Below are 10,868 nucleotides of genomic sequence, written 5' to 3'. Positions count from 1 at the left end.
CACAAAAATGGAGGAACATTCATTTTTTCCCCCCATGTCAGCCAGCATCAGTCCCCCTTTTATATACCATATATCACCCCTGAGGCCACTCTGTCCCTTTTCCCTGCCCCTCCTTGGTCCCATTCTCACCTTATCCTTGATTTCTCACTTCTGGAGTATGTGGAAATGTTTCTTTTGAGTCCTTTACTCTTACTATATGGTATCCAAGCGTCTTCTTCCTCCCCCATCCCCTATGATCAAATGTGGCATATGTAAGCTAGAAGAACGAGGGAGCTGAAGCCTACTTTCTGAAGTCAGATCTGGGTTTGATATTGATTGTGCCACTGACTTGCTGTGTCTCACCAGGACTTCAGTGTCCTCATCGTAAAATAAGACAAAATTTTTTTTAGATTTTTTAAAAAGTAATTTCTACACCCACTGTGGGGTGCAAACCCACAACCCTGAGATTAAGAGTCACACACCCTCTACCGACAACCAGCCAGGTGCTTCTGGGACAATTCTTATTCCAAAGACTGTTAACTTTAAGAATGTAGTACCTGGTGAACAGTAAGTGCTCAATATTTGCCTGATTGACCGACTGCTGTGAGGATAACAGCAAATGCTTTCAGTATACATGATATTCGAAGACTTACTTTGTGAAGTTTTATATCTAGATTAACCCGATCCAGCAATCCTACAGCAATCCTAGGAATGTTATTGTTACAACCCCCACCCTGCAGATGAGGAAAGAGCCACAGAGATGTTGAGTAAATAGTAAGCACAATTTCCAAAGCCAGGCACTTCGGCACCTGAGTTGAAAATTATGCAGTGCACGTGAAGCGCTTAACAGTGTACGGCAGATGAGAGCTCAAACGACTATACTTAGTCGTGTTGGTTTTTTTTTTTTTTCTGCTTTTTTTTTAAGTTTATTAACTTAATCTCAACCCCCAACGTGGGGCTCCAATTCACAACCCTGCAGTCAAGAGTCATACTCTTCTGACGGAGCCAGCCAGACGCCCGGAGAGTCGCTTGGAAGGCGTGGGGGGGGGGGGGGGTTGAACCAGGACATGACAGGCTGGAGAAGAAGGCCCGGGGAACTACAACACCCACAAGGCTCCGCGCCTTCCTCTGGGGAAGGACTCGGGCTCCGAGGCACGTCATTGGTTCTCTGTGGAAGGCCGGGCGGGGATTGGAGGGCGGGAGCAGTGCTGGCTTACGATTGGCGAGGCTGCCGCCGACCCCGCCTCAAGAACCCGGAAGTGATCCCGGGGCGCGTGGGCACCTTCGTAGCGGAGAAATGTGAGCTTGGATCCGTGCAGGCGAGGTCCGAGGGCTGCCCTCACTGGGTGACTGTGACTCAGCGAGGGCTGCTTTCGAGGACGCGGGGCCTGAAGCTGACCGAGGGACGTCCCCGCTGCTTCCCGCCACCCCGGCTGTGCCTCATGGAGTCTACGTTCAGCAGCCCCTCTGAGGCTGCGCTGCAGCGGGAGGCGGGCGCCCCGGGGCTGCTCACGCCCCCCGAGGACCTGGACCGCGTGTACGAGCTGGAGCGAGTCGCTGGATTTGTCCGCGACCTGGGGTGTCAGCGGGTGAGGGCAGGGAAGGGTGGCTCCCCTCGGGATGGGCAGCCCGGAAGCCGGATCTTGGGGTAACTTTATGGGGCGGGGGCGTTGTTCCTCTGAGAGGAGGGGCTTTGAAGGCTAGGTAGGGACTCGGGGAAGGTTTTCTTGAAGAGGCGCTCAGTGGAGGAGAGGCTGTTCCTGACTCCGTGGCTTGTGCCTACAGGTGGCCTTGCAGTTCCCTGACCAGCTACTGGGAGATGCTGGGGCCGTGGCTGCACGACTGGAGGGGACCACGGGGTCGAAGATGTTCATTCTGGGCGACACGGCCTACGGCAGGTGTGGATTTGAGCTGGAGGACTGGGGGGTGGGGGGTGGGGGGAGGGTGTAGGTCTAGTGACCCAAGGCTCTGGGTGTTTCCCTTCTATGACCTTGTGTGCCCCCAGTGGCTGTGTTTTACCTTGATAATGCCTCCCTCCTCTTCTGATACTTGCTCTGCCGGATGACAGACAGTGTCTTCTTTTTCTAACGTCGTTTTCCCCACTGACATTTCACACTTCCATGAAGGACGGTGAACTCTTCTCACTGTATTTTCCCTGCAGCTGCTGTGTGGATGTGCTGGGCGCCGAGCAAGCTGGAGCTCAGGCCCTTGTACACTTTGGCCCTGCCTGCTTAAGCCCTCCAGCCCGCCCACTGCCTGTGGCCTTTGTCCTCGGTCAGCGTCCTGTGCACTTGGAGCTCTGCGCCAAGGCCTTTGAGGCCGAGAACCCAGACCCCAAAGCTCCGGTGGTGCTGCTAAGTGAGCCGGCCTGTGCCCACGCTTTGGGTGAGGGTTTTTGCCTGTGCATGCAGGAAGGGTAGGCCAACTACTTTGTTCCTCGATAGTCCCGCTTCAGTACACTCCCAGAGAAATCTCGGGATATGGGCTTGATCCCAGTCTTTTGGGTCACATTCAGTCTCTTGGGGATGAAGGGGTTCCTGTTTAGGCAGACCCCAACTCTGACACCACCTCCTCCTTCCAGAGGCTTTGGCCACTCTCCTGCGCCCACGGTACCTGGACCTGCTTGTCTCCAGCCCAGCTCTTCCCTTGCCAGCGGGCTCCTGTAGTCCAGAGCCTGAGCCCCTAGAGCGTTTTGGCCGCCGCTTCCCCCTTGCTCCAGGGAGGTGTCTGGAAGAATATGGTGCCTTCTACGTGGGGGGCTCTGAAGCCAGTGCTGACCTAGACCCGGACCTTAGCCGGCTGCTTTTGGGCTGGGCACCAGGGCAGCCTTTCTTCACCTGCTGCCCGGATACAGGGCAGACTCAGGATGAAGGTGTCCGGGCTGGGCGGCTCAAGGCACGTAGACACTATCTGGTAGAGAGGGCCAGAGATGCCCGTGTGGTGGGGCTCTTGGCAGGCACATTGGGTGTGGCCCGACACCGTGAGGCACTGGCACACTTGCGGAACCTGACTCGGGCTGCAGGCAAGCGTAGCTATGTGTTGGCCCTGGGGCGACCCACGCCTCCCAAGCTCGCCAACTTCCCTGAGGTGGATGTCTTTGTGCTATTGGCCTGCCCTCTTGGTGCTTTAGCTCCACAGCCTCCTGGTGGCCTCTTCCGGCCTATCTTGGCACCGTGTGAGCTAGAAGCTGCCTGCAACCCCGCCTGGCCACCTTCAGGCCTGGCTCCCTACCTCACACATTATGCAGATTTATTGCCTGGTGAGTACTGGGGTACTGGCTGAGGTAGAAACACTTGGGGCATGGAATTGAGCCGGTATGGATCCTCTTTCTCCCTCCTAGGCTCTCCCTTCCATGTGCCCCTCCCACCACCTGACTCAGAACTGTGGGACACCCCAGATGTGTCACTCATTACTGGGGAACTCCGACCCCCACCTGCATGGAAGCCATCAAATGATCCTGGATGTTTGGACCTGAACTTGCGGCCCCAGCTAGAGCTGGCTGAGAGCAGCCCTGCAGGTAAGTGTGCCAAGTCTCTGTTCCCAGCTGAACTCTTTCCCCAGATTTGGCCCACTTGGCCTCAGTCCCCTCTCTTTGCAGCCTTGTTCCTTAGTTCCCGGAGCTGGCGAGGCTTGGAGCCCCGCCTGGGTCAGACACCAGTGACAGGAGCTGTGAGCGGAAGACGAGGGATTGCCATCGCCTATGAGGATGAGGGAAACAGCTGATACCATGTGAGGCCAGAGACACAGATGGACTTAAGAATTGATGCAAAGACCTTTAATGTTCCCTGCATCAACCTCACTCCTTGCCAGGAACCTTGAAAGAGCCTGGCTGCAGGGAAGGGCAGATAGCCCCTCACTGAGGAAGGGAGTCCAGCTCTGTCCTGTCCTGGCACCGGCACAGGGCTTAGCATATAGTGGCTTAATAAATGCCTTTTGTACTGATGGGATTGATTTGAGGCTTTCCTGAAGGTTTATTGGCCCATCTGTCCTCCTGGGAACAGCCCAGGACCTCTGGCCAGTCCCAGTTTCTGATGTGCAATTGACAGTTTACCCTTGTCAAAGGTTCTAGGTGGTCTAGACCAGGGTTTCTCAACTTTGGTTCTATTGACATTTTGGGCCACGGAATTCTTTGCTGTGAGGGGTTGTCCTGTGCACTGTAGTATGTTTAACATCGTCTGTGGTTTCTGCCCACTAGATGCCCCCCCCAACATACCCCTTCCCAATTGTGATAACCAAAAATGCCTCCAGACATTGACAAATGTCTCCAATGGGGGCAAAACTGCCCCTAGTTGAGAACCATTAGTCTAGACTTGTGTCCTTCCAAAAAGTAACCACTCGACACATATAGCTATTTAAGCATGAATTTAAATTAGTTAAAATTAAAAACGGTTTCTTTTTTTATTATTTTAAATTCAATTTGTTTTTGTTTTTTTTTTTAAGATTTTTTATTTATTCATGAGAGACACACAGAGAGAGAGAGACACAGGCAGAGAGAGAAGCAGGCTCCATGCAGGAAGCCTGATGTGGGACTCAATTCCTGGTCTCCGGGATCACACCCTGAGCCAAAGGCAGATGTTCAACCGCTGAGCCACCCAGGTGTCCCAAATTCAATTTGTTTTTGTTTGCTCGTTTACTTTTTTTTTTTTTTTTTAATTTAAATTCAATTTGAAAAACTCAGTTTCTCAGGGTGCCTGGCCAGCTCATGCAATTCTTGATCTGAGTCATGAGTTCAAGCCCCATGATGGGTATAGAGATTACTAAAAAAAACAAACAAAACAAAACAAAAACAAAAAAAAAAAAGATGACAAAAAAACAACAACACAAACCTTTAAAAATAAAAACTCAGTTTCTCAGTCACACTAGTCACATTTTGGTGCTCGTTTGGGCACATTTTGGTGCTCGTTTGGCCACAGGAGAGGACAGTGTATCTATAGGACATTTCCATTATTGCACAAAGTTGTATTGAACAGTGCTGGTCTACACGGACTGTAACTTTGTTTCTCAGGGAGAGTGGGGAAACTTAAATAAACTAGATACATTTTTTCCTTCTGTTTCTTTTTATTCATCAAACACTACAGGTCCTGAGTGGAGATCTGAATTGTATTTAATTGGATTCCCGTCCTCACAGTGTAGTTAGGAAGAGAGGCAATTATTTAAGCAATTACCACACAGTGAAATGGTACTTTCCATGAGGAGGGAAGCCCCCAGGGCGTACATCTCCACGTTTGCAGAGAATCTTGGCATACTCGCCCTGTCCAAGGTGTTGAAGAAGCAGGTACACAGGGAGCTATGAGGTCCGGGCTCTCAGGGAGTGCCCAGTCTATTGGTAGAGGCAGATCTGTAAACTAACTCTGGCAGCAGACAAAGTGGACACCAATCGTCTATTTTACAAATAGGTATGGAGCAGCCACTGTGTGCCAGTCACTGAACATAAAATAGTAAGCTCAACAGAAACCGTTTCCTAGTGCTTACATTCCCTTGGGGGGTGGGGGAAGAGATGGACAAAGTAAAACAATTAGTATGCCCAATAGTGATAAGCAAGTACTACGGAGAGCTATAAAGCTGGGAGGGAGTGTAAGGGAGGAGAGTGGATTGCCATATTGAACAAGTTGGCTAGGGACGGCCTTGTGAAGAGGGTGAGCAAAGACTGAAAGGGAGTGATGGAGTGAGCCACATGGATGAGTAGATGCAGAGGGAACGAGTGCAAGGGTGACGTAGTGGGGGTATGGCTGGTGTGTTCAAGAAATAGCAAGGAGGCCAGTGCAGTTGGTAGGGGTGTATTAGATGAAGTCAGGTCAGGGGCATGGGAAGCCACATCGGAAGAGGCCTCGTTGGCCATTATTAGGACTTTAGCTTTTATTCTGAATGAAATGGCTTTTTTTTTTTTTTTTTTTTTTTTTTTTTTTTTTTTTAAGGTTTTGTTTATTCAGAGAGACACAGGCAGAGGGAGAAGCAGACTCCTTGCAGGGAGCCCGACGTGGGACTCGATCCGGGGTCTCCAGGATGACACCCCAGGCTGCAGGCGGCGCTAAACCACTGCACCACCGGGGCTGCCCGAAATGGCATTTTAAACCAGAGTGACATGATCTTAAGTTTCATAAGGATCACCAGGGCAGCAGGGTTAGCCCAGAGCAGGCCCATCATCTGCCTCTGCGTTAGGGAGGGAACCCTGGAGGAGTGCTTTCTGGGGACCAATGGGCGTTAGCTGGGCAACGGGGTGAGCACGAAGATGCTTCAGGGAGAGGAAACAGCAAGAGCACAGTGAGGGAGAGTCCCCTGCCTGGACTGGGAAGGACAGCAACGGAGGAGGCCCACGGAATAGCACGGGGCTGGAGGCTAAGCTAGGGAGGCCCGCGGGCGGGCTCCGTGTGAAGCAGGGCTGGTGGGCCCAAGGGGGGCTGGCTGCGGGGCAGACGAGGAGCGCGGGTGACCAGGCAGAGGTCGGGGGCCGAAGGACGCCGGAGCCTCTCGGGAAGCGCGAGACTACAACAACCACAATCCTCCAGGCTCCAGTTCCGGCGTCGCCGAGTTCTGGCCGGGTGGCAGCGGCGCGACGCCAGGCCTGGCGTGGGGTCACGTGGTGCCGGCGCGTCACGTGGGTGAGTCAGGTGACGCTGCGGGGCGGGCGGACAGACTGCGGGGCGGACGGTGGACGCAGGGACGCGGGTTTAGCTGTGGCCCCACTGACCCGAGCCCCGCCGTCGTCGCCGCCATGACGGGGCTAGCGCTGCTCTATTCCGGGGTCTTCGTGGCCTTCTGGGCTTGCATGGTCGTCGTGGGTGAGGCCGGGCCCTGGCGGGCGGGGCTGCAACGCCGCGGGAGCAGCGGGGTCCCAGGAGTGCTGGGCCCCAGCGCGGGCCCTGTGTCCGGGGCTTCGGGACGTGGCCTCCGGCCCGGCGGCTCTTGTGACCCTGCCGGGGGAGACCCGGGTCTCTGGCCCCGTGACGCGGAGCGCGGATGACGGGGAGGGGGCCGAGAGCAGCCCCTCCCCCGTCTCACTGCCGCGGTCCGTCGCTCCTTCCAGAGGGGCCCGCTTGGGTCACGAGCCGGCTGTTCCGGTTCCTCTTTACCGGGTCCTTTTGCCCTTCCCCCCCTCTCAGCTTGTTGGGTAAACAGCAGCTCAGCCTGGGCTGGTGGGGTCCGGTGCACCCTCCCGGGCTCCAGGGGATTCAGGCCCACGAGCCTGGCCGCGGGGGGGGTTGGGCTGGGGCTCGGGCTGGGAGGTGGTGACCTGGGGCGGGGGGGGGGGCGGTTACTGAGGTAGTGGGGAAAATGGAGGTCTGAGCAGAGGAGCCTGAATAGATACCGCGCTTCCGCACGGAGGCCGGCCGAGGAGTCTCCCTTGACTTAGCGTGGCGGGCCTTTGGGGACGGGCATGTCAGCCGAGCAGCAGTTTCTCCACGAAGTTCGGAAGTTTCTTTGTAGAGAGCCGCCTCTAACTCTTTTTTTTTTTTTTTTTTTTTTTTTTTTTTTTTTGCCTCACCGCTGCAGGAATCTGCTACACCATTTTTGACTTGGGGTTCCGCTTTGATGTGGCCTGGTAAGGGAGAGCGGAGAGCGGAGAGAGGATTCCCCTAAGAACTTTGCAGCTCCTCTTCACTGATCTAAGCCCCTACTCCGCCCCATCCCCAGCTGTCTGCGGTGTAGACCTTTGGGAGATGTGACGTGTTTTATCTCAGCATCCAGGACTGGCTTGGAGGGTCGGAGGACGGATTTTGTGCTCCCTTCTCCACCAAAGCTGAAATTGCTTTCTTCCCTATTTCCACACCAGGTTCCTGACTGAGACTTCCCCCTTCATGTGGTCAAACTTGGGCATTGGTCTAGCTATCTCCCTGTCTGTGGTTGGGGCAGCATGGTGAGTGTTGGGGGGGGGGGGTGTGAGTCATAGCAGGTGTCACTGGGTCCTTAGTCATCCTGGGGGCAGTGACAGGCTCTGCTCATCCGTTTCTTACCTTTCCACCAGGGGTATCTATATTACTGGCTCTTCTATCATTGGGGGAGGAGTGAAGGCCCCCAGAATCAAGACCAAGAACCTGGTCAGGTAAATGTAGGGCCTTTGGAGGGTTGTCAGAACCAGCTGCATTGGGAGCTGCCTATTTGTTTGAACTGATAATGCTGCTGCTGACCAGCCTCCTGGTGGGGTGAGATGTCAGTGGGGGAAATGGTGACTGAGGATTCTGGGGAGGAAGGTTGATTTCTTTCTCATTTTTTTCTCCTCTCCACCCCTCATGCCCACCACTACCACTACCAGCATCATCTTCTGTGAGGCTGTGGCCATCTATGGCATCATCATGGCAATTGTGATTAGCAACATGGCTGAGGTACGGAGAACCAGGGTGGTGTGGGCATCTCTTCCAATGTGTTCTATTCAGTGCTTAGTGAGGCTGGAGGAGAGGGAGTGGCATAAGGGGGAGGGGGGATTCTGATTATTTCTCTGCCTCCTGCAGCCTTTCAGTGCCACTGACCCCCAAGCCATTGGACATCGAAACTACCACGCAGGTAGGTAGATGTGTGAAGGAAAAAGGCTGGGGCTTCACATCTGCTTCCCCACTTGCATGCCTCAGCTTAGACTCTTTATTTCAATATTCACTCCCTTTGTTTGGCCTGCTTGGCCTAGTTGGAGTGCTGACTATCCCCATTAGTCCATGTTGGGCCCTTGTCCTCCTCTCCCCCTGTGCCTGGCTTGGCCTCAATACTCTTTATCCTCTCAGGCTACTCCATGTTCGGAGCTGGCCTCACAGTAGGCCTATCTAACCTCTTCTGTGGAGTCTGCGTGGGCATCGTGGGCAGTGGAGCCGCCCTGGCCGATGCACAGAACCCAAGCCTCTTTGTAAAGATTCTCATCGTGGAGATCTTTGGCAGTGCCATTGGCCTCTTTGGGGTCATTGTTGCAATCCTTCAGGTGATGAATCCCTTGGGGAGTCTCTGTCCTTGTCCCTATCCCAGCCTCACCCTCCTTTCAGAGGAGCCACTGTGTTCCCTTCTCCATCTGTAACCAGAGAACCCCTGAACAGCTCCCACCACTTCATTCCCATTTTTTTTGTTTTTTCCTTTTGAAGCTTTCCAATCTGGTATTGTTGACAAGTGTAATGTGTATTTTCCTGTTGTTCTGTGCCTATAGGTCTTCCGTTGAGGCTTTTTGTTCCATTAGTTTTTGTTTCTGTTTGTAGTCTAGACGAGGTTGGGATCTTGTCTTGTGTCAGTTTGTCTCGATGTGACTGTGTATCTCAGGGTCTGTGTGCATGTGTGCTGTCAGTAGGACAGCATGTCTGTATTGTGTGTGTCTTGTCCAACAGTGTGTAAGGGAGGCTGAGGATCAGCCTGATGGTCTGAACGTGACTGTGTGCTAAGTGGGGTTGACACTTGGTAACTGGTCCTGTCCATATTGCCACTTCTCCGTCTCTGTGTCCCACAGCCTGACTCTGCAGTTGTCTGTCCCTGTGTTTGTCACACCATGTCCATCTTGGTCCAGTCATCCATCTGTTGTGGTCTGCCCATCCCACCATGGGTTTGCTAGAGCTGATCTGTCATTTGTCCCTGTCTTAATCTGTTCCTCTGTCTCTGCCTGATTTCTCCTGTTCTTCTTTTGCAGACCTCCAGAGTGAAGATGGGTGACTAGATGATCTGTTTGGGTGGGGCCGTGTCCCACTCTTTATTTATTTGTGGTTTTCCCGGGACAGCTGGAGCTGTCATCCTTGGCCTTTCAGGGGGCTTGGTGTTCAGGGCCCCCCCTGCACTTGCTGCGCACGCTGCCTGTCAACTTGGAGGCACTGCCTGGCTGGACCCTCAGTGTGGGGAGTGGGCCACTGATGGCCGCGTGCACCTGTGTACCGGTGTCCCACCTCTGCCCCCAACCCATCTTCCCAGTGTTTGTGAAATAAACGTGGTTTTCGTCTGGGTCAATGCTGCTTCTGTTGCCCTTCTTTGCTACTTTCTTTCATGGAGGGAGGGTAAACAGGCCTGTAGGCCTCAATCTTATGCCACCCTCTTGGCACATTTCTGTCTCATACACATTGTCTCTGCTCTAGACAGAGCTGGTTCCTGGGTTGGAGAGGAAGGATGCTGAACATCTTTCCTGGAGGGAACAAGAGAGTCTGGGGATATGGACCCAGGTGTTTGTGCAGGGGAGGGGGCTGTTCTCCTCCCCCGGCTTCTTCAAGGTTCTGTCTGCTAAGCCCGGATGGGCCACATCTCCTATCTGGCTCTGGCTCTACTACGTGGCATCCATCACCCTCCAGCCCTGTGGGGCTTGGAGCCCATCACTTGCCCTGCCAGTACCTAACCTGAGCGCTTGTTCCCGGGGCCCCGTCCAGCTCCTCCCACTTCCGTGCCATCTCTTGCCAACCTCCTATTACCCTAGAAGCCCTGGCCACATCCCTCTTCATGCCTTTAAGCTGGCGGCCCCGTCCGCGGCCGCGGGCAGACAATCCTGTGCCCATCAACGAGCTCACACATCCCTAACCCCCCTGCTGGAGTCGCCTAACTTCCAGGCGCCCTTCTTTGGCGGAGTTGGCGCCCCAGCCCCCACCCGCGCCCTCCCCAGTCCGCACCCCGAGGCCAGCCCCCGGGTGCGCCTCCCCCCGCCGGCCCGGGCCCCGGCCCCGGCCCCGGCCCCAGCCCCGGGCCCCGGCCCCGGCCCCGGCCCCCGTGCGCCGCGCTGGGCCGCCGGCAGGGGCGGGCGGCGGAGGCGCGCGGCGGGCGCGGGCGCGCTGGAGGCGGGGGCCGCGGGGGCGCGCGCGGGCGCGGGCGCGGGCGCGCCGGCCAGGCCTGCCCCTCCGAGGCGCCGTAGCGCGGGAGGGAGGCGGCGCTGTGGTCCGTCGGTCCGCGGTCCGTGGGTCTGCCGGCCGCCCGGCCCCGCCCTGCCCCCCGGGGCGGCTCGGCTCCATGGC

The 10,868-nt window shown here is 55.3% G+C and overlaps 2 protein-coding genes across 7 annotated transcripts; both read left to right on the top strand.

Moving 5' to 3' along the window:
- The first annotated feature begins 1,214 nt into the window (after window positions 1-1,214).
- DPH2 (diphthamide biosynthesis 2) lies at window positions 1,215-6,447 on the top strand. 5 transcript variants are annotated; one of them, XM_025992022.2, is made up of 6 exons: window positions 1,215-1,568; window positions 1,765-1,877; window positions 2,141-2,364; window positions 2,561-3,238; window positions 3,320-3,496; window positions 3,578-5,024. In XM_025992022.2, exons 1-6 carry the CDS (start codon window positions 1,422-1,424, stop codon window positions 3,700-3,702), a joined length of 1,464 nt encoding a protein of 487 aa, XP_025847807.1. In that variant the 5' UTR covers window positions 1,215-1,421; the 3' UTR covers window positions 3,703-5,024. The 5 variants fall into 5 exon arrangements, with proteins under 5 accessions (XP_025847807.1, XP_072580337.1, XP_072580338.1 ...); XM_072724236.1 differs by lacking the exon at window positions 3,578-5,024 and adding an exon at window positions 5,895-6,447 and having other exon boundaries at window positions 1,228-1,568; XM_072724237.1 differs by having other exon boundaries at window positions 1,228-1,568; window positions 3,562-5,024.
- On the top strand, window positions 6,445-9,882 carry ATP6V0B (ATPase H+ transporting V0 subunit b). 2 transcript variants are annotated; one of them, XM_072724239.1, is made up of 8 exons: window positions 6,445-6,578; window positions 7,471-7,519; window positions 7,751-7,834; window positions 7,943-8,020; window positions 8,231-8,300; window positions 8,427-8,478; window positions 8,691-8,881; window positions 9,572-9,882. In XM_072724239.1, the coding sequence occupies exons 3-8, from the start codon at window positions 7,776-7,778 to the stop codon at window positions 9,596-9,598; spliced, it is 477 nt and encodes a 158-aa protein (XP_072580340.1). In that variant the 5' UTR covers window positions 6,445-6,578; window positions 7,471-7,519; window positions 7,751-7,775; the 3' UTR covers window positions 9,599-9,882. The 2 variants fall into 2 exon arrangements, with proteins under 2 accessions (XP_072580340.1, XP_025847806.1); XM_025992021.2 differs by lacking the exon at window positions 6,445-6,578 and adding an exon at window positions 6,579-6,758.
- The last annotated feature ends 986 nt before the right edge of the window (window positions 9,883-10,868 follow it).

This window comes from Vulpes vulpes, chromosome 10 (genome assembly GCF_048418805.1).
Source record: "Vulpes vulpes isolate BD-2025 chromosome 10, VulVul3, whole genome shotgun sequence".
NCBI lineage: Eukaryota > Metazoa > Chordata > Mammalia > Carnivora > Canidae > Vulpes > Vulpes vulpes.
This window is presented reverse-complemented; position numbering and strand designations above follow the sequence as displayed.